The sequence below is a fragment of the Leptonychotes weddellii genome, chromosome 9, assembly GCF_054177405.1.
Source record: "Leptonychotes weddellii isolate Sample4059 chromosome 9, ASM5417740v2, whole genome shotgun sequence".
NCBI lineage: Eukaryota > Metazoa > Chordata > Mammalia > Carnivora > Phocidae > Leptonychotes > Leptonychotes weddellii.
The window spans coordinates 18,996,178-19,019,018 of record NC_138377.1 but is presented as its reverse complement, the minus strand read 5'-3'; the positions used below and the strand labels follow the sequence as shown (position 1 = coordinate 19,019,018).

Genomic DNA, 22,841 nt, shown 5'->3' with positions numbered 1-22,841 from the left:
TCATCTCAGCTGGTCAGTTCCCTCTTTCAATTATCCATTTCTAAAAAATGTCATATGGGTTTATCACTGGAAGACAAGGAGGCAACTGAATAACAGATGCTCAGTGACCAATCACCAATGACTTTGAAAGAAGTGGTATAATTGGTCACCTATCATGATATGCATTTGTTATTTACATATTGATGCACATATTGAAGAGCTAACAGCAAAGTTTGTACTCTGTGCAGTTATTCACAGTTAATATATCATGGTAGCCACAACTTGAACTATGTTGCCAGGACCAGCTATTATTTAAATTTAACTAAATAATGGTAACTTCATATTATGCATATTGGAACCATGCAAAGCAAGGACTACCTACAGCCTCAAAATTAAAATACACAAATAAACAAAGGATGGGAGGGTTATAAATGGTGTTAAAGTGTTCTAAAGTCTTTGAGTTGTCTGAGAAATGTTAACAGTAGTAACTTATATTAGATTTTTATAAAGAATGAATACATTTTTTTAGTATTTATTTTTTAAATTCAATTAAGTATAATGTATTATTAGTTTCAGAGGTAGAGTTCATTGATTCATCAGTCCCACTAGTACCCACTGCTCATTACATCATGCGCCCTTCCCAATGTCCATCACCCAGTAACTCCATCCCCCAACCCAGCAACCTTCAGTTTGTTTCTTATGATTAAGAGTCCCTTATAGTTTGTTCTTCCTCTCTAATTTCTTTTTTTTTTTTTAAGATTTTACTTATTTATTGACAGAGAGAGACATAGCGAGAGGGAACACAAGCAGGGGGAGTGGAAGAGGGAGAAGCAGGCTTCCCGCTGAGCAGGGAGCCCAATGTGGGGCTCAATCCCAGGAATTTGGGACCACGACCTGAGCCGAACGCAGACGCTTAACGACTGAGCCACCCAGGCGTTCCCTCTCTGATTTTGTCTTGTTTTATTTTTCCTTCCCTTTTCCTATGATCCTGTTTTGTTTCTTAAATTCCACATTTGAATGAAATCACATGACAATTGTCTTTCTCTGACTGACTTATTTCACTTAGCATAATATCTTCAAGTTCTCCACATCATTGCAAATGGCAAGATTTCATTTTTTTGATGACTCAGTAGTATTCCATTGTGTGTGTGTATATATATATATACCATATCTTCTTTATCCACTCATCTGTTAATTGACATCTGGGCTCTTTCCATAGTTTGTTGTGGACATTGCTGCTATAAACATTGGGGTATAGGTGCCCCTTCAGATTACTACATTTGTATCTCTGGGGTAAATCCCTAGTAGTGCAATTGCTGGGTCATAGGGTAACTCTATTTTCAATTTTTTGAGGAGCTTCCATACTGTTTTCCAGAGTGGCTGCACCAGCTTGCATTCCCACCAGCAGTGGTAAGCGGGTTCCCCTTTCTCTGCATCCTCACCAGCATCTGTTGTTTCCTGACTTTTTAATTTTAGCCATTCTGACTGGTGTGAGGTGGTATCTCATTGAGGTTTTGATTTGTCTTTCCCTGATGCCAAGTGATGTTGAGTATTTTTTCATGCGTCTGTTGGCCATTTGGATGTCTTCTTCACAGAAATGTCTGTTCATGTCTTCTGCGCATTTCTTGATTGGATTATTTGTTCTTTGGGTGCTAAGTTTGATAAGTTCTTTAAAGATTGTAGATACCGGCTCTTTATCTGGTAAGACATTTGCAAATATCTTCTCCTATTCTGTAGGTTGTCTTTTGGTTTTGTTGACTGTTTCCTTTGTTGTGCAGAAGCTTTTTATCTGGATGAAATCCCAATAGTTCATTTTTGCCTTTGTTTCCCTTGTCTTTGGAGACATGTCTAGGAAGAAATTACTGTGGCTGAGGTCAAAGAGGTTGCTGCCTGTGTTCTCCTCTAGGATTTTGATGGATTCCTATCTCACATTTAAGTCTTTCATCCATATTGAGTCTATTTTTGTGTATGGTGTAAGGAAATGGTCCCGTTTCATTCTTCTGCATGTGGTTGTCCAATTTTCCCAGCACCATTTGTTGAAAGACTGTCTTTTTTCCATTGGACATTCTTTCCTGCTTTGTCAAAGATGAGTTGACCATAGAGTTGAGGATCAATTTCTGGGTTCTCTGTTCTGTTCCATTGATCTATGTGTCTGTTTTTGTGCCAGTACCATACTGTCTTAATGATTACAGCTTTGTAATAGAGCTTGAAAACCGGGATTGTGATGCCACCAACTTTGGTTTTCTTTTTCAACATTCCTTTGGCTATTCAGGGTCTTTCTGGTTCCATGAAAATTTTAGAATTGTTTTTTCCAGCTCTGTGAAAAAAGTTGATGGTATTTTGATAGGGATTTCATTGAATGTATAGATTGCTCTAGGTAGCATAGACATTTTAACAATATTGGCTCTTTCAATCCATGAGCATGGAATGTTTTTCTATTTCTTTTTGTCTTCCTCAATTTCTTTCATGAGTGTTCTATAGTGTTCTGAGTACCTTTGGTTAGGTTTATTGCTAGATATCTTATGGTTTTGGCTGCAATTGTAAATGGGATCAACTTCTTAATTTCTCTTTCTTTTGTCTCATTGTTAGTGTATAGAAATGCCACTGATTTCTGTGCATTGATTTTATATCCTGCCACTTTGCTGAAGTACTGTATGAGTTCTAGCAATTTTGCAGTGGAGTCTTTTGGGTTTTCCCAAAAGCATCATGTCATCTGCAACAACAGTGGTGATAGTGGACATCCCTGCCGTGTTCCTGACCTTAGGGGAAAAGCTCTGTTTTTCCCCATTGAGAATGATATTTGCTGTGGGCTTTTCATACATGGCCTTTATGATACTGAGGTATGTTCTCTCTATTCCTACGCTGTGAAGAGTTTTAATCAAGAAAAGATGCTGTACTTTGTCAAATGCTTTTTCTGCATCTATTGAGAGGATCATATGGTTCTTGTCCTTTTTTTTTATTATTAATGTAGTATATCACATTGATTTGCAGATGTTGAACCACCCTTGCTGCCCAGGAATAAATCCCACTTGGTAGTGGTGAATAATCCTTGGTAGTGGTGAATAATCCTTTTAATGTACTGTTGGATCCTATTGGCTAGTATCTTGGTGAGAATTTTGGCTTCCATGTTCATCTGGGATATTAGTCTGTAATTCTCCTTTTTGGTGGGGTCTTTGTCTGGGTTTGGGATCAAGGTAATGCTGGCCTCATAGGAAGAGCTGGGAAGTTTTCCTTCCATTTCTATTTTTGAAACAGCTTCAGAAGAATAGGTATTAATTCTTCTTTAAATATTTGATAGAATTCCCCTGGGGAGCCATCCAGCCCTGGACTCTTGTTTGTTGAGAGATTTTTGATTACTGCTTCAATTCCCTTGCTGGTTATGGGTCTGTGCAGGTTTTCAATTTCTTCCTGTTTCAGTTTGGGTAGTTTATACATCTCTAGGAATTCATCCATTTCTTCCAGATTGCCTAATTTGTTGGCATATAGTTGCTCAGAATATGTTATAATTGTATTTCTTTGGTGTTGATTATGAACTCTCTTCTTTCATTCATGATTTTATTTATTTGGGTCCTTTCTCTTTTCTTTTTGATAAGTCTGGCCAGGGGTTTATCAATCTTATTAATTCTTCCAGCTCCTACTTTAGTTGATCTGTTCTACTGTTCTTTTGGTTTCTATTTCATTGATTTCTGCTCTGATCTTTATTTTTTCTCTTCTCTTGCTGGGTTTAGGCTTTATTTGCTATTCTTCCTCCAGCTCCCTTAGGTGTAGGGTTAGGTTGTGTATTTGAGACCTTTCTTGTTTCTTGAGATAGGCTTGAATTGCTATATACTTCCCTCTTAGGACTGCCTTTGCTGCATCCCAAAGATTTTTTAACAGTTGTGTTTTCATTTTCATTTGTTTCCATAATTTTTTAAATTCTTCTTTAATTTCCTGGTTGATCCATTCATTCTTTAGTAGGATGCTCTTTAGCCTCCATGTATTTGAGTTCTTTCCAAACTTCCACTTGTGATTAAGTTCAAGTTTCAAAGCATTGTGATCCAAAAATATGCAGGGAATGATCCCAGTCTTTTGGTACTGGTTGAGACCTGACCTGATCTATTCTGGAGAATGTTCCATGTGCACTCGAGAAGAATGTATATTCTGTTGCTTTGGGATGGAATGCTCTGAATATATCTGTGAAGTCCATCTGGTAGAAAATCTGGTGAAACCAGAACATTCCACTCCTACTTTGGAGAAGGGCTATTATACAACATTCAGTCAGCTGAAGATGGATTGGTAGAGAGGTGTCTATATGTAAGTTTCAAGTCATTTTTGCTTGTGCAGAATCATCCAGATCTTCCCAAGACTGAATGGGCAGTCCTGTGGCTTTTTTCCTTTTCCATATTCCCAAAAAGGCTACACGAGGTTCAACTCTTGAGGAGCCACTTACAACAGCAATTCCTTAGGAGCCAACATGACAGGTGGATCAGATTTCCCTGTGAGAAACAAAACTGGCCACCTATAGCAAAATATCAAAAATGGACAAGTCCTTCTTTCCTTTTCCTTCTGATTATGTACAATATGTCTCCTTTCAAGACTCTTACCCCCACCATACTTATTCCTTCACAAGTCTAAACCTTGAGGTTATATGAAAAAGACTGACATCAAGAAAAGAAAACTCAATTCAGAAATTAAGAAAACTGGAAGGTATGCAGTACACCCCAGAGCATCTCAACAATCCCTGCTATATTATAATTCAGTGTACTGCTACAGTCCAGAGATAAACATTGGCAGCTTAGAGTTCATTTTTTTCCCCTCTGGTGGTTAAAGGGTACCAAATAAATACTGGGCAAGAGGAGTTTGCTGGGAGAGTTAGAAATAAAAAATTAACCAATTTTTATCCCTGTGATAATTCAATGCCAGTAGAAGGCAAGTACTGAAGAAGAGAAAGAACAACTTGCATGCTAAAAAAAGAATTCCTCTAATCATTATGTCACCATCTCTTATTAAGAATCCAGGGAATCCTAGAAATAAAAAATTAGTTTCAGAAGACTTCTGAGGTACTTTAAAGCCTTAAAAAATTACAGTAATAATAAATTAGCTATTGCTCTCCAGAGGCTTACAGAGCAGCAGAAGCATGGAAATCAGGTTCAAAAAGTTATGTACAGATTATAAGCTTCTGGAGCTGCTCAGCCTTCTCTAAAGCTCAGTTGAATCTCCAAATATCTTTAAAAAGACATACAATTTAATGCAGATGGAGTGGATCTTTTGTTTAGTGGTAGTGTGAAAGCAGGGGCAGCAGCTGGTCTTCATCCTTTTCAAACTCAGGTTACATTAATAAGTACATTAAGACAATACATAAAAGAAATACTACAGCAAAGGGGGGAAAAAGCCCAAACTGACAAATACCTCAAGGAGTGACTAGGTTCTCTTGCAGCCTTTGACTTGGATCTCGCTCTCAGTTTTTCTGTGGAGATGTGTAAGAGAGAACATTTTTCTCATAGAATGCTAAACCATGGCATCGAATGGACAAAATGGTTATCAAGGGACTGTAAAAATCTGGCCCCAAGGAATCTAGGACATGTAAGGGTAATTCAGAGGTATACTTCTGATTTGGGACAAATTCTAGACTAAAGAAATGATCATCATGGGTAAATGTTATAATAGATGAAAGTAATTCCAATTTTTTTTTTTAAATGTTCTACTGCCTTCAGCTATCAATCATCTCTGATAGCTCAAGCAGAAGGTCATCTTCATCTTTCCCAGGATCCAAGTCGATCTCAGCTTCTAATTTGCCTCCTGAAATCTCCCATATTAGTTTCTCAAAATCACCCTCCACAGAAAGCAGGGGCTTTCTTGTTGAGGTGGAGCTGAGTCGGTGAATTTTCGCAGCCATCTGGGATGAAGAAGCGCTAGATACTTCCGGTGGGGAGGAATCTAAAGAGGACTGAGGTGGAGGCAACACAAGAGGGTCTCTAGTTATTTCCATCTCAGACATATTGACTGACTTGTCCTCAGAAAGGAATGGGATAACCGCCACAGCCGCTTTTTGCTGGGGCCTCCCTGGAGGACGCCACTGGAGCTGAGTGGCTTCACAGCTGCAATGACAGCAGGGTGGACCTCCACTGCCTTGGCGTTTGGGGGCCAGTTTGGGGGATGAGACAACTTTAACCACAGATGGCTTCACATTGACTTTGGGTTTAGCTTTTCCCCTTTTTTCCAAGGTCTGTGCTGCACATCTCACATTCAGTATTGAGTCCCCAGTGCCTAAGGTTTCTACCTCTGCCTTTTGGGACGACTTTGTGGGAAGCCGCTCTGTCAGGTGCCATGTGATGCCCACCCAGTAGTGAGCACTGGCTTCTCTGCTATCTGAGTATTGCAAGAGTCTACATCTCCCCAAAGGGGTGTCAAAATTGATTTTTCCTTCTGTGAGGTTTCCCTCTCCAGCTGTTTCAGCATGTGCTTCTCTCTCATGGTCTCACATCTCTTGACTTGAATTTTAGTGATGCCAACTCCTGTGGTCTCTACTGAAGCCTCTTTAGCCTCTGTTCTAGGAACACTGCTCTGGGAAGCGACTTCACTTCCTTCTTGAAGTTTCTTCTTCTTTTTTTTTTTTTTTAAAGATTTTTTAATTTATTTTTTGACAGAGAAAGAGACAGCCAGAGAGGGAACACAAGCAGGGGGAGTGGGAGAAGGAGAAGCAGGCTTCCTGCTGAGCAGGGAGCCCGATGCGGGGCTCGATCCCAGGACCCTGAGACCATGACCCGAGCCGAAGGCAGACGCTTACCGACTGAGCCACCCAGGCGCCCCTCTTCTCTTCTTTTATACCTGTTTTTTTTGTGTGTGTGTGTGATTCAGAGGAGCTGCCTTGCCCCTGGGGGGTGGCCTCAAGCTGAGGCTGGGAGCTGGTGCTGCTCTCAGAGCTCTGCTGTGCCCACAGTGCCATCTCCTGTTTCATTTCCTCTAGCATCTTGATGTGCACCTCCTGCATAGACTGTTCCACCTGTGGGCTCCTCTGATTGTCCTTTGCTGTAACTAAGTATAGGAGGCAAAACCACTGTTTTTTTAATTTCACTATTGGTCTTTAGCTTGATGCAAGTTACATCCTTTTTGCTTTTTTGTCTCTCTGCTTCCTGCTGCCAATGTTTCTTTCCAGCCAGGACCTCAGAGAAGGTTTTGATTCAGATAGTAGAGGGGCTTCTTGTTCCTAAAGTAGAATTATCAACTTTTGGAGGTCCTTCTGTCTTGAGTTTAGGTTCCAATTCTCCACGTTTCTGACTAGCTTTTTCAAGAAGAATCTCTTCTAATGTCTTCACATGGATCTCACCAACTTTGGTGACTCTCTGCTGACTCCTCAATGTTTGGAGCAGCTGACATGCCTAATCGCTCCTTCAGAGACTTGGAAACGTGAGCCTTCTTTGGTGCTTTGTCAGTGTTCGTAGTTTCTGTAGCTTCTACTTTCTTCCCTAACCTCTGTGCAAGGCTACACTTTAATGGAGGATTGCTGTCCTCACCTACTGAAAATTTTCATTTTCCCAGTCTCTCAGTGAGACTCGGTCTTACCAAGGGTTCTTCTCCTTGTTTGCTGGAAAGAATTACTGTCCTCACCATAGTCCAGACATTCTCTTTTTCAGGACCTGGAATGGGCTGAGGTTGGAGTAAAAGACTGGAAACTCCAGAAGAAACTTCACCTTGCTTCTTGGATTTTTCCTTCATTTTCTTTGACTTAATTTCCTCAAGAGTTTTTATTCCAAAATTCAAACATTCACCTTGTTTCAAATTGACCCCAGGTTTTTGGGCAGAGGCTGTCTGTAATCCATTATGAACTTCGGAAGGCAGTTACAGGATGGGTGTTTTGGTTTCATCACCTTCCTCAGAAAACCAGTCATCATCATCTTCATCATCATCTGCAGCATTGATTACAACTGGTAGATGGGTGGGGCTAGGAACATTTTCTAAACTTTCTACTTTCATAACACTTCGCAGCTGAGGGGAGGGATTAGACTGGACAGACAATTAGTTCTGTTGAACTGTGAGCTGGTTAGCCTTCACTTCCTCTTCTGGTGACTCAGGCACAGTGGACAACACAGTTTTGTTTGGAGGTAGGAAAAGGCCATCAACATAATGTTGTGACGGAGAGCGCAGTTTATTTTCTGACATTCCACTGGCTGATTTTCCCAGTAACAAGGAATCTCACTACATTTTTTGTCAATCTCCATGTGCCAAAACCTGCACACCTGTTGAAACCAGCGCCCTTCTTGCCATAATGTGCAAACAGTTTCATTTCCTAGTGCAACCTCACAGTGATGGAAGGGACAGCTGTCATCTTTGGTACATGTAGAATAGGAAAAACAAAAATAAAAAAGCAGTATTCTCCTTGATTAGGCAGGCTGGGTAGATCCTCAGATCAGAAGCGGCTTCTTGTAAACAAGCCACTGCTTCCTCAAGGCGAGGACCAGCTCCAAATCCTCTTGAAATAGGTTTAAATCTTCCAAAAGACAACTGAATCACAGAAATCATCTTTTAAAATGCAGTCATTAGCTGGTTGCTCTCAACAGGAACCTCTGTGTCTTCCCTGAGTTCCAATCTATTACCCCTTTTACTCACACTTAATATGAGTCAATTTTCCAGGAAATTTTGGGGAAGGGAATATCCCCAAATCCTAAAAAGCATTGCTATCACTAGTCCCACAGCCTCCTTCTCAAGATCCAGAATCAAGGCCTGCAAGATGTCAACATCATGGGCCTTCCCCCAGGAATCCGCACCAATTATGGGAGTGTAGGGGGTGTTCTTCAAGACGGTTTCATCAGTCTGAACCGCTGACACTGTCCCCAACTCCTGCTTGCTGCCACGTCTTCCTTCTTTCTTCGCCGCTGCCACCCGCCCACCTCACAGCAGCAACACCCTAACGAATACATGTTTTAATCCATAGGGCAACAGCTAAAATAATTGTAAAAGAATAGACAACTAACAAGCTAATAGTAGTGAGGAATAGAATAATAAAAATTAATTACTACAAAGGGCGCACAGGTGGTTCAGTCTGTTAAGCATCTGACTTTGGCTCAAGTCATGATCTCAGGGTCCTGGGATCGAGCCCTGCCTCAAGCCCTGTGTTGGGCTCTGCACTCAGTGGGGAGTCTGCTTTCCCACTGCTGCTCCCCCTGCTTGTGCTCTCTCTCTCAAATAAATAAAATCTAAAAAAAAATTACCACAAAAAGGGCAAGAAATTAGAAGTAATGAAGAACTTCTAAAACAAATAGTAGATTTAACACCAAATAATCGGTATTTACATTAATTGCATTAAATGTAAAAGGACTTAATATTCCAACTACAATACAAAGATTTCCAGGTAAGTTAATAAAAAAAAAAAATCAGCTGTATGCTTCTTACAAGGGACATACTTTAAATACAATGCTATAGAAAGACTGAAAGTATAAGGATAAAAATATTAACATGCAAACAATAACCAAGAGAAAATAGATATAAATATACTGCTATATATTAACCCTGAAGTCTTACTATATATAAAAAGGGAAATTTTATTATGATAAAAAGGATTACTACAGAGAGATACAATGATTCTAAATTTTAATATCTGTAGGAGAACTTCAAACTATGTAAAGCAGAAATTGACAGAACTGAAAAAATAAAATAGATACCCACCATGATAGTGGGGATTTGTTTCAATAGAGCTTTATCGATAGAACATGCATACAAGAAAAGTAAAAATACTGATAAGAAATTAATAAGGTTTGAACAACATAATTTGCAAACTTAACCTTATTGACTTATATAAAATATTGTATCCAACAATTGCAGAGTACATATTCTTTTCAAGGACACATGGAACATTTATCAAAATTAACCATATGTAGGGCCATGAAAGCAAGTCTCAATAGCTTACAAAAAATTAAAATCAAGTTCTCTGACTAGTAAACAATGCACTTCTAAATAACCATGAGTCTGAGAAGAAACCACAGTAGGCACTAGAAAATAGTTTTAGCTAAATGACAATAAAAATATGACAAATCAAAACCCATGAGATGCAGTTAAAGTCACACTCAGAAGAAAATGCATAGCTTTAAAAAGACAGAGATTTTGATTCTCTGCCCCTTTCTCCAAAAAAAAATCAAAGAAACTAATTTGTAACAAAGCTCTATATACACCCTACAGCAATTAAAAGCAACTGTTTTGTTATGATTATGGCCTTTTCTTCATAGTTTCTAGTTGTTAACATTTCTCTTAGAAATATCAACTTTCTCCCTCTGAGCAAAAGAGTTAATTTCATAGAGCAAAGAAAACTACTAAATACAAAAACTAAAAAGAGGATGAGTTTGGAAGTGGGTTTTTAAAAGGATATTTCTCTTACGTATATGAGGTATTCAGTCTAATATCTTAGAAAATAAGAGAATAACACATCTTGCATTCTCCAGATTTGTCTAATATATATCCTACATTATTATCTGCAAATGGTTTTAGTTGGCACAAAGGGTAAGTAAAGACTTCTGGACTCCTGCCACACAAATGCTTAATACCTTTATTTTGTAATCACTTATTAAGCAATGACTATAAACAAAGCATTATGCTACTCGCATGAGAGAAACAGAGCTGAAAAATCTCTCTTCTTCCCTCAAAGAACTGAGATAGATGGAAAGCATGAGACCAAATATAAATATAGAATGATTTATCTCATCTACTCATCTACTGTCAGCCCAACTTCCCTGGCACTCCCAGCAGAGAACTAAAGCCCTCTGATTTGTTTATGAAGCAGAGCCCTTCACCAGGTTGGATTTGCTACAAGCATAGATACTGAACTAAGGTGTGCTGATGGCCAGTGCCATTGCATATTGCTAGCATTTACTGAAAAGCCTCCGGGAGAACATTAGCAGTTAAAGAACATAATGTTACTCTGTTGCATGGATGTTCTTCCTCAGAGGCCCTCCCTCTCTCCCTGTCCCTTTTTCGTCGATGTGATTGGTAAATTGGCTGAGTTAGGGCTATGGAAGGACTCGGAGCTCATCACCCCCACTTCTAACCATCCCTTCACTGCTTTTTCAACCTTCTCCTGCTAATGCACTGTATGTTTCCTATGAGCCGGCTTCCCAGTTCTTGCTTAGATTGTGCTGATAGGAATTGTGATGGTAGAAAATATGTGCTAAAATTGTTGGTGACCTAGAGCTGGCATTCCAAAGATAAAAAGCTACCTATTCAGTCAATTAATACAGTTACGTTTAACACGGTGCTGAAACTATGGTCATTACATCTTACAGCTAGACACAGGATTCAAAATAGTGGACCATTCTATTCTTACTGGAACCTTCTTCCCTTGACCTCTGGGATTCCACACTCCTGGTCATCCTCTACCATCTTGGTTGGTCTTTCTCATTCTCCTTTGCTAGTCCATGCTCCTTCCTCACTTTTAAACATTGGGGTTCCATATGACCCAGACCTGTGTCTTCTTCTCTTCTTACTCTACAATTCTCCCCCTCCGTGACCTTATCCAACTATTCTCAAGTTTACATACCTAGTCCAGGTCTCTCGTTTTAGCATTGGGCCATTTACCTGTCGGTCTCCTTGATATCTCTTCTGAGATGTCTCACATATATCTCACTACTTAAATGCCCCAAACTGAAATCAGCCTCTCCCTCTGATCTACCACTCCTCCACTATTTGCTGAGCTGGTACATGGCACATCCATTTATCATACTGCATATTCCAGATACCTGAGGGGTATCACTGTACCTTCTTTCCTTATCACCCCCTTCTAATCCTTCACCATGTCCTGTTGATTCTACTACACTAATATACAAAAAATGTACCCTCTTCCTCTCCACTGCCATGACCTACACACAAGCTATCATAATTTCTGGGAATTATCACATGGAAATGGAGAAGGGCTTAGCTGAGTTTTTTTTTTTCTTTTTTCTTTTTAAGATTTATTTATTTATTTGAGAGAGAGCAGGGGGTAGGGGCAAATCAGGACTTTGGAGGCTAAGAATCTAGTATATACCAAGAACTTTGTCAGACTTTATACTTTTTCTTTTTAAAGATTTTATTTATTTATTTGATAGAGAGAGCAAGAGAGCACAAGCAGGGGGAACAGTAGAGGGAGAGGGAGAAGCAGGCTCCCCGCCAAGCAGGGAACCCGATGCGGGGCTCGATCCCAGGACCCTGGGATCATGACCTAAGCTGAAGGCAGACACTCAACCAACTGGGCCACCCAGGCGCCCCAGACTTTATACTTTTTGACCTAGTAATTCCACTTCAATAAATTTTCCCTAAGAAAATAAATAGAGGAGTGAGAGTTTACATAAAAGCCCTTGTCTCATCGTTAATTTATAATAGCAATAACTGGGAAAGTATTCAAATGCTCAGCTAGAAGGGTCTAATATGAAATACTAAGCAACCATTAGAAATCTGTTGTCACAGACCATTTAATCCCAGAGGAAATACTTTTGACATAATGCTGTTTTAAAAACACAAAACATACTGAAAGACAGAAAAAAAACTGATTTTCTTTATAACATGGAATAATGAGAGGTTTCACATCTTTTGATGTGAATGTGTTTAAAACTTATTACAATGTATACGTATTATCTTTATAGTCAGGTGAAATAAACTTTTTAAAAAATTAAGACTTCCTTCAATATACATCAATCTTAAAATTAATACTTGATGTAAATTAATACTACATGGGTGACTTATTATGTGATAAAAAACCTATCAGAAAATGTTACTTTAAAATTAATGTACTTAATTCTTAGTCCCAGTTTTCACCTCAGTACTGTGCAGTATTTAAGGTATTTAAGGTAACAAAATTATGGCTTTGCCAATACATACATACCTTCTTTTTAAAGTAGTTAATTAATTAGTTATTACTTCTCTCTGCCTCCCAGAGCACACGGTAAAGTTGCACATAATAAATGTCCAATAATTATTCCTTTAGTTTTAACCAGTCTCTCCCCACTCTCCACACTAGAGCGAGCTGGCCTAGAGTGGCCTGCCTCCTATTTTTTTTTTTTTTTTTGAACTAATGGTACTTAAAAGCAGACTAGAAAAAAATTAAAAATCAAATTGAAGTAAGTTGAAAAGAAGCTGGGGGATGGCCAAGATCTAGGTTTTGGGCTCTTATTCACATTCGGTTTCTTATTTTACACAATGTAGTCTTACACATTATTGCATTTGTATTTCTTAAAATTCCAACTATGCCAACTGGGGCAGCTTCCCTTCTCTTCAGATATCTTATTCCGGTTCAGGGTCCTTGCCTGTGCAAGCCTGCAACCTTCTCATGTCCGTTGGCCCCATCTTACTTTGCAGGTAAAAAGCCAAGTCAGTTTCATTCTTGCCCTCAATTTGTTACCCAGCCTGGCATCCTTTTTCCTCATGAACTGGGGGCGTTGAGGGTGTGGGTAAATATCTCTAAGGCTAAGGATCATAGTCAAATGCCATGATCTAATGCCAGTTGAATAGTTAAGAGAGAAAAGGGGGCACATGACGATGGAAGGAAAAAAAAGTTGGAAAGTTCCTTAAGAGTAGAAGGATCTAAGCCTTCATTTCTCTTCCCTTTGCCTCTCTCTCCCCGACCTGGGGACTCTCTCCTGTCACTTTGCTGATTTCCCAAACCGTGTGGGGTGCAGGCTGGTGTGCTAAGCACCCGCCACAATACCAGCTGAACTGAACAAGCCAATTTCTCTGTTCTTTGCTCTTACTAAGAATGAACAAACAGGGGCACCTGGGTGGCACAGTGGGCTAAGCATCGGACTCTTGGTTTCAGCTCAGGTTGTGATCTCAGGGTCATGAGATCAAGCCCCCCCACTGCCACTTGCATTGGCATCTGTGCTCAGTGTGGAGTCTGCTTAAGATTCTCTTCTCCCTCTGCGCTGCCCACCAACACTCGCTTGCTCTCTCTCTCTCTCTCAAATAAGTAAATATATCAAAAAAAAAAAATGGAATGGATAAATATTTCCCAGAAGAAGAAAAAGCCCAGAATCTTGTCATAGGATTAAACGAACCTAATGTATGCTAAATTATTTTTTTTTAAAGATTTATTTATTTATTTATTTGAGAGAGAGAGCACATGAGAGGGGGGAGGGTCAGAGGGAGAAGCAGACTCCCTGCCGAGCAGGGAGCCCGATGCGGGACTCGATCCAGGGACTCCAGGATCATGACCTGAGCCGAAGGCAGTCGCTTAACCAACTGAGCCACCCAGGCGCCCTGTATGCTAAATTATTGATCTGCTGGTTTGTGAAAACACTGCACACTTGGTATCACTGTTACACTTGTCATTGAAATGTCCATTTTATTTGAAATCCAATGAAGGGAAATTAAGCAATAAGGAGTATTTAAATTTCTTTTTAGTTCTGGCGGATGATCTCCTTTAAACACCATTAAAAAATAATAAATGAAGCAGTATTGGGAGTTAGAAGTCCTAGGTTAAGGCCCGGGGTTGCCTCTGTGTAACAGGAGATCAGTCACTTACTCTTGCTAAATGTGTCTTCGTTGTTTTGTCTGCAAAATGAAGAGGATTATTACCTGCTACACTTAAGTAAGTTCTCCCACCCCCTCATGGGTAGAGCTATCCTGAGTGATAAGTATACCCAGTCCCTGGTTACCCTGTAATCTCCAAGCTGGGCTTTTCTAATCAATAAGCTTCAAGATCCTCAAATATTTCCCTGACACAGCTAAATCGTCCCACTCCATAGAAGAGCATACTTGAAGATTGAAGGGACTATCTGGCACTTTATATATTTTTTAAAATTTTTATATAGAATATATATTCCTTTGTGTGTTTTTTTTTTAAATTGGGGGGATTTTTTTATGCCTTTTATTTCATTTTTTTTTTAATTTTAAACGAGATAAAATAGGGTATCCTGGGTGGCTCAGTTGATTGAGCATCTGACTCTTGGTTTCGGCTTGGGTAATGATTTCAGGGTCCTGGGTTTGAGACCCGGCAAGGTGGGCAGGTGACCACTGGGCTCCTTTCTCAGCTCAGGGAGGAGTCGGCTTCTCTTCCTCTTTTTCCTGCCCCTCCCCTCGCTCACGGCTGCATGCGCTCTCTCTCTAAAATAAATAAATATATCTTTAAAAAAAAATAAGATAAAATAGAAAGTGAAAAGTACACATTCCTAGCTTCTAAACCTACCTACCAGAGACAACCACAATGAACACTATGCTCTGTATTTTAAGAATTTTATCGATGCTTACTGTATTCGTTTGGGTAGGCTAATAACTGTAAGAAATAGACAAAAATAAAACTCTGTAACAGCCCTAAGGGAACTGAAGGTTATTTCTTGCTCATGGGACAGTACTGGGTAGAGGGGCAGGCGGGCAGGCAGGTCGGTGCTCGTCCATGCAGTCACTCAGGGACCCAGGCTGCTGATCCAGGGGCGCTGCCATCCTCACTCTTGTTCATACTCACTCCGGGGGACAGCTCTATGCCAACCTGCCATGCTGGAATTATATACATGTTTTCTTTCTCTCGGTGTTCCCAGCGTCCTGGCAACATAGCTAGCCTCCTGCACTCTTGGGCTGTAATGGCTTAACTCAGAATTGTGTGATTCAAGTTCACCCTCCCACGCAGGCTTGGAACTTACTCAAATTTGGACCCCTTTTTCACCCTTTTCCTCCTTTCAGAGGTTTGTGAGTGCTACTCCTCTCTGCTTTCCATCATTGAAAAGGTTATACCAGCTGCATTCACTTCTGACATCTGTCTCCATTTAGCTAAGGTAGCGGTTCATGCCCCCTCCCCTTCTGTACTTCAGCAGAGATTTTGTTTTTCTGGGTTTGAGATATAATTGACATGTAACACTGTGTAAGGTTAAGGTGTACAAGGTGTTGGTCTGACACACTTATATTACTGCAAAATGATACTACCATAACATTAGCTAACACTTCCATCCTGTCACATTTCTTTTTTGTGGTAAAGACACTTAAGATCTCTCTTAGCAACTTTCAAGGATGTAACACAGTATTCTTATTATATTATTAGCTATAATCACCATGCTGTACATCAGACCCTCAGAATTTGTTCGTCTTATAAATGGATGTATGCTTTGACCCCATCCCTCCCCAGTCCCTAGAAACCACCACTCTACTTTCTATTTCTCTGAGCTTGGCTTTTTTAGATTCCACATATAAGTGAGGTCATACAGTATTTCTCTTTCTCTCAGGAGGGATTTTTTTTTTTTTTAAGTCACTTGTGAGCATGAGCAGCTGACTATCTTCTTACCTCAGAAAGCGGCTTCTTTTCCTTGATGTTTTCTTGCAGTAACTCTTGCCTATCTTAGATTTCCCCTAAGAAATCCACCTCTTTTTTGTTTCCCCTCTCCCCGAAGCCTCTCCCACCTCTTTCAACCATGTAGGTTGCAGCCTGCGTTAGTCAGCTGGAACCCACAGCAGTTTCTCATTTCTCGTTCGCTACCTCTAAAGTTGCTTCGGCTGGCTGCCTTTCACTGTGACATTCTCTTGGGCCACTCTTTCAAGTCCGGCTTGTTCATGCAGCAGTCTGCCAGACCACAAGCCACACTCAGTTTCCAAACTCTCCTAACTAGTTTATATTTGATGGACAGCAGTTCAAACCCTTCTCCCCACATGGAAAGCTCTGGTGAGGAGTTTATTGCTCAACATGCAGAGAGAGGGCACCTCAACTCGGCAGTGTCTAAAAGTATCTTAGAGGGGCAAGGTGGGAACAGCTATGGGATTGTGCAATAAGGTAGCCAACCATACCAGTTTACCCAGGACAGACAGAGCTCCAGAAATACAGGGCTTTTAGTTTCAAACCAGGACAAAATTTTAAATCTACTTTAAAGTGGTTCTTTCCATGCAGGAGCTTGATTTTGAGGTGAGGGATTCTAAGGGTCTTGGGATATAAACTGTCGATGCTTTCTGTTGAAGCATGGATGTGTCTTTCAAGAGATTCCAGTAAAGAACAATAAAGTTAGCTGGGCAAAAATTATGCTAATGAAGACAATGGACCAGTAAGTTTATATTAATAAGACAGTAAGTTGAGGTGGAGGCAAGATAGTTTCTTTTCTTCTTATTATTTTATTTTTGAGAAAGCAAGTGCATGAGCAGGGGCGTGGGGGGGGGGGTGGGGTGCAGGGGCAGAGGGAGAGGGAGAGAGAATTTAAGCAGACTCCAGGCCCAGGGCTGAGTCCGACATAGGCCTTGATCTCACAACCCTGAGATCATGACCTGAGCCGAAATCAGGAGTCCAACACTTAACCAACTGAGCCATCCAGGTGCCCCAATAGTTTCTGATTCTATCCTCTCTTTCTCAAGATCTGTTTCATACTCCACATCCTTAGTCAAACACCACACCCAGTGTTTTGTTTTTTTGATTTTGTGTGAACACTGCAGCACCCCTAGCCTCAAGTCTCTGATGTCTATTCTAGCTTTCATTCCACTCAGGAGAATAACTATTGTTATAATAAAACTGTTGTTCATAAAGCCTTCACTGTGTGCTAGGCTACATGTCAAACCCTTTATAGACATTATTTCATTTTCACAAGAGTCCTATGAAGATGTGCTATTATTATCCCTATTTTATAGATGAGGGAATGATGGCTCAGAGAGGTCAAGACACTTGCCCAAGGTTATGTAGCCAGAAAGAAGAGGTAGAGTCAACATTGGATCTCAGTTCCATCTGACCATTCAGCAATAAAAAGGAGCAAACTACTACTATGTACTACAATGTGTATGAACTTCACAGACATCACGCTAAGTGAAAGAAGCCAAATAAAGAAGATTACATATTTGCAATTTCAGTTATATGAAATGTCCAGATAGGGCAAATTCAGAGGTAGAAAGCAGGTCCATGGTTCCTAGGCATGGGGGAGGGGTGGGAATTAACTGCAAATGGGCAAATGGGGTTTTGTCATTGAGAGAAATGTTCTAAAACTGGGGTGTGATGATGGTTGCACAGTTCTATAAATTTACTAAAAAATACCTCATTGTAGGGCGCCTGGGTGGCTCAGTTGGTTAAGCGACTGCCTTCGGCTCAGGTCATGATCCTGGAGTCCCCGGATTGAGTCCCACATCGGGCTCCCTGCTCGGCAGGGAGTCTGCTTCTCCCTCTGACCCTACCCCCTCTCATGTGTTCTCTCTCATTCTCTCTCTCTCAAATAAATAAATAAAATCTTTAATAAAAATAAATAAATAAATAAATAAATAAAATCTTAAAAAAAAAATACCTCATTGTATACCAGGAGTACATGAATTTTATGAAAATTCTCCTTCAGTAAAACCATTTTTAAAAGTCCAGGGCCAGATCCTAAGTCTTCTAGTTGTTACTATCCGCAAGTGGATGCAGGTTCCTTGAGCCTTAGGTGCCATCCCTAAGGGAAAAGGATACAGGTGTTACTGGGTTCTTCTGTCCTCTACATATAAGCATAGAGAGTGCCTTTAAACTCTTTCAACCAATCTATATGTGTTGAATACCTTCCATTTTACCGATGAGAACCTCTTTCTCACAGTCATGAACTTCACTAATGCTAACTGTACATTTTGATCGGCTTGTAAATAACCCTAAGTATATAAGTTGCTGACATACATGATATCACACTGATATAGAAAAATCAACTCAAGTGAACTGTTAAGACTCACTACATCCACTATCTCTGAAATAGCAATTGACAGAGGAAGCTCACTGCCCTTACTGCCTTGCTATCATCCATCATTTAGTCTGCTTAGCTTCCCGCTCCAGGGCCAGGATACATGCTGTTGTTAATAATAAAGATATCTGTTCTCCACAAACCATTGGAGGGACTTTTCTTGTCTATTTAAATATAAAAAGTTGGGGGATGGGAAAGGTTGTGAGACTACAATTAAGAGAAAGGTCACCCATACATTCAAATGGACTGGAACTAAGTCAGTGATGGGGAGGGCTGAATATAGCCTGTGTGTCCCTGGGAGGAGTTTGCTGCCTGCCGATGGGACTGATTCCCAGCAGAAACAGTCCCTGGGGCCCCGCATCATGAACATTTGTTAAACCTGATTCATATTATTTTAACTTTGGTAAGAACAGAAATGGATGTATTATGGTGAATGTGTTTCCTATAATGCTTACAGAGAGATTCGGAACACCAGAAGCTTAACTTCCATAGACCCTGATGCCCTAAAAGAGCTCCCTCTCCTGAAGTTCCTGTAAGTATTAACACCTATCCCATCCTACCTTTTTTTTATGAGAGAATTATAATGCTGTTGTCTGCCAGGAGTCTCCCTAGGATGATGTGGGCCAAGGTCATTTTAGTGGTATATGGCCTGAGACAAATCACATTCTGCGACTTACTCCCCACCCTTTCCCATCAGAAAAGGTATCAGGTGAAATGATTCACATTTGAAAAACCTATTTAAAAGTCAGCACATAAGGCTGGGACCAAAGACCTGATCTTTGAGGGAGACACGAGGGAGAAAATACCATGATGTATACATAGTCTTTAAATGGAGTGTAACAACAAAACAAAAAACTCTGGGAGTCCATTGGTTAATTTTATTAGGAAATGGGTTTCACAACAATATTTTTTTTTAAGATTTTATTTTATTTATTTGAGAGAGAGAGAATGAGAGAGAGAGTACATGAGAGGGGGGAGGGTCAGAGGGAGAAGCAGACTCCCCGCCGAGCAGGGAGCCCGATGCGGGACTCGATCCCGGGACTCCAGGATCATGATCTGAGCTGAAGGCAGACGCTTAACCAACTGAGCCACCCAGGTGCCCCCGAGGGCTTTTTTTCTATCCATTAATATAGTACAGAGGGTTTTCCCAGAGGACCTCCAGCCACTCGTGTGCCTTCAATAAGGCATTCGGCAGCCGCCCTGCTTTGCTGTCTTTTTTTTTTTTTTTAAAGATTTTATTTATTTATTTGAGAGAGAGAATGAGATAGAGAGAGAGAGCATGAGAGGGGGGAGGGTCAGAGGGAGAAGCAGACTCCCCACCGAGCAGGGAGCCCGATGCGGGACTCGATCCGGGGACTCCAGGATCATGACCTGAGCCGAAGGCAGTCGCTTAACCGACTGAGCCGCCCAGGCGCCCCTCACAACAATATTAAAGTGACTGTTACACAGGGGGAAGAAAGCCACAAAGGGCAAAATCCAAACTCTTAGAGGTTGGGGGGACAAAAATGGAAGAGACAACACTATCGCTTTGCTTTGGTGACACATTATGAGCTAACTGTAAACTCCCTGACAGCAGGAACCACAGTACTTGACTCTCTATTGCATCTGTACAGCCTGGCACAGAGTAGGTGCTCAATAAAAACGTGTTCAATGGATGTGTATATATGGCCTCAGGTCCTCTAAGCACCAGCTGGAAGAACCCGCCCCTTCTTCCCTTCTTTCCTGCTCACAGGCATTGTAAAAGATTAGAACACAAAAACATTATGAGAGGAAACAATTAAAATCAACCTTTATCCCAAGACCCAGAAATAATCATTATTAACATATTAGTTTGTTTCCATCTAGGGCTTTTAAATAAAAGTGGACATCCATATATATTTTATGAATTAAGTCTTTAAGGATGAATAGAAGTTATCCAGGAAAAGAAGAGGGAGAGGTAGAAGAAAAATACAGGTGAAGGGACTAGCATGATAAAGACACAAAGGTGTGGAACCGTATGGCTCATTTGGGGCCCTAAAAATAGTTCAGTATTAAAGAGGTGGGAGTGGGAGGTGGCAGGGAGAATAGAAGAGGATAGTGATGGGAAATGTTGCTGGAGGGGTATCTGGGAAGTAATAAAAATTTATGGGACAAGGCAGTCACTCCTGTGTGGACCTTGAGTTTCAGTCAATCAGTAATTCTTTGATACGATGATCCCTTAATATGTGCGGGGCTCTGTGGGGAACCTGCAAGATAATAAAACATAGTCCTTACCTTCAAGAAGCTTAAAATCTAGGGGCGCCTGGGTGGCTCAGTCGTTAAGCGTCTGCCTTCGGCTCAGGTCATGATCCCAGGGTCCTGGGATCGAGCCCCACATCGGGCTCCCTGCTCGGCGGGAAGCCTGCTTCTCCCTCTCCCACTCCCCCTGCTTGTGTTCCTGCTCTCACTGTGTCTCCCTCTGTCAAATAAATAAATAAAATCTTTAAAAAAAAAAAAAAAGAAGCTTAAAATCTAGTTGGGAAGATATTATATATAAAATTAAAAAGTTCCTCTCCCACTGGAAAATAATGATAAGTGATAAATAAGAGGTACATACATTATTTGGGGGTACAGTTAATTAGAGGACACATCAAAAAGGAGATGGATTTGTTTGGGGTTTTGAAGAAAAGAGAGGTCCTGGTCCCTAATCTGGCATTTCCAGCCCCACTATATGGTCCCCACTTAACTCCAGGGCCTCCCCCCACCAGACACACTTCCACATGAACCTCTCTTGCAGTCGACTAGTTTGTTCACTGTTTCCTGTTCTTCAAATATTCTTTATGGAATCTCCACTCTCTCCTTCGCTACCTGGTCCCTGGTGGTCTAGTGGTTAGGATTCGGTGCTCTCCTTTGCTATCTGGAATATCCCATTTGCTCTTTGTGAGACCTCTGGCTCCTGTTTTCTCTTCAAATCTTAAGTTTTGCCCTCTAAAAGAGCCAGGTCAGAATTTGCCTAAAAAGGTATATCAATGGAACCAGAGTGTTCTCTGTGGGAAGACTTTCTTTAAAGCTTTACTGGTAGTGTCGAAGTCTCACCCCATGCCATGCCATGCCTCTCAAAAAAAAAAAAAATCCTATTTCTACTACCTACTTTCTAGTAGCTGCAACAAATGTTAAATTAACCAGGAGCCTGAGAGTGGCTATATTTGTGCTGTTTGATGTACATCTTTTAGTCTTGACATTTTGCCCTGATGACACAAACTTTGGAAAGTGAAGACATTGTCTTTGATTGACTTTATCCCTTGTCTAGACATATTTTCTAAATGGCACTGCTGCTGTCCTACTCCCAGGTGACTGCCAGGGGAAAATAATTCTTGCCAAAATAATGAGCACAATATAATGTGAAGGTTGAAAGAGGAAGCCTGGCTTGGAGCTGGGTATTATATTGTCTTACTGCCCCATCCTCCCCTATTCCACTGCCCCTCCCCCATAATGCCCTCCAATTAAAACAGGGAAATATCACACACACACACGCACACATGGAAAGAAACCTAAATTCCTATTTCTAGGAAGCCTACTTGGTTGAAACAATCCTCATATTCTTCTAAACAGAAAAAAAAAAATGTATTGACACTGGTGGACGGAATTAGATTCTTGTACCTTGAGGGAGCAACCTCTCATCCAAGGGTTAGGACTTGCCCATGGTCACTCAGATATTTAATGAAGGAGTTAGGATTTGACTCTAGTCTGACTTCAGAACCCATAAAAATTCAGCTAGTACATTATTCTACTTCCTGTGTGTTGGATTTCTTACCTTATATCTGCTCTCTCTTCTTTTTCATGCACTATAGTGGCATTTTCAACACTGGACTTGGAGTATTCCCTGACCTGACCAAAGTTTATTCCACTGATGTCTTTTTTATACTGTAAGTATGCACACATGCAATATTTGGCAGTATTTTGTCACTGACAAAACACTGGACATGCTCTCTGGCCTACTAAAGGTTTCAGAGAGTTAAATAAGAGGACTGCCTTATGGTATGGTACTCTAATCGATGACAAAATGGTTTAAGTAACAAGATAAGTATTCAAACACTAACAAGAAGTAGGGTGCAGCCATAGGGGTTGGTTGAAACCAAGTGAAGCAATCATCCCAAGGGGAAGCATTGATCAGCTGTGACACTGGTGGATGAAGTAAGGCAGAGACTGAGAAATGACCATTGGGTTTAGTAATATGGGGCTTTCATGATTCTGACAAGAGCAGTTCCAATGGAGCTCTAGGGTGAAGTCTGGTTGGGGTTGGCTCAAGAAAGA

The 22,841-nt window shown here is 40.7% G+C and overlaps 1 protein-coding gene and 1 pseudogene across 4 annotated transcripts in view; one reads left to right on the top strand and one right to left on the bottom strand.

Annotated features, from left to right (window-relative positions):
- The window catches only part of TSHR (thyroid stimulating hormone receptor), a 154,163-nt gene that overhangs the window by 88,221 nt on the left and 43,101 nt on the right, over positions 1–22,841 (top strand). For all 4 annotated transcript variants that reach the window (XM_081830108.1, XM_081830107.1, XM_006733353.3 and 1 more), the window contains exons 5-6: positions 19,027–19,101; positions 22,379–22,453. In XM_081830108.1, coding sequence (XP_081686234.1) covers positions 19,027–19,101; positions 22,379–22,453 — 150 coding nt within the window. The remainder of the gene's footprint in view (positions 1–19,026; positions 19,102–22,378; positions 22,454–22,841) is intronic.
- Positions 5,480–11,325, bottom strand: LOC145723317 (zinc finger CCCH domain-containing protein 11A pseudogene; annotated as a pseudogene).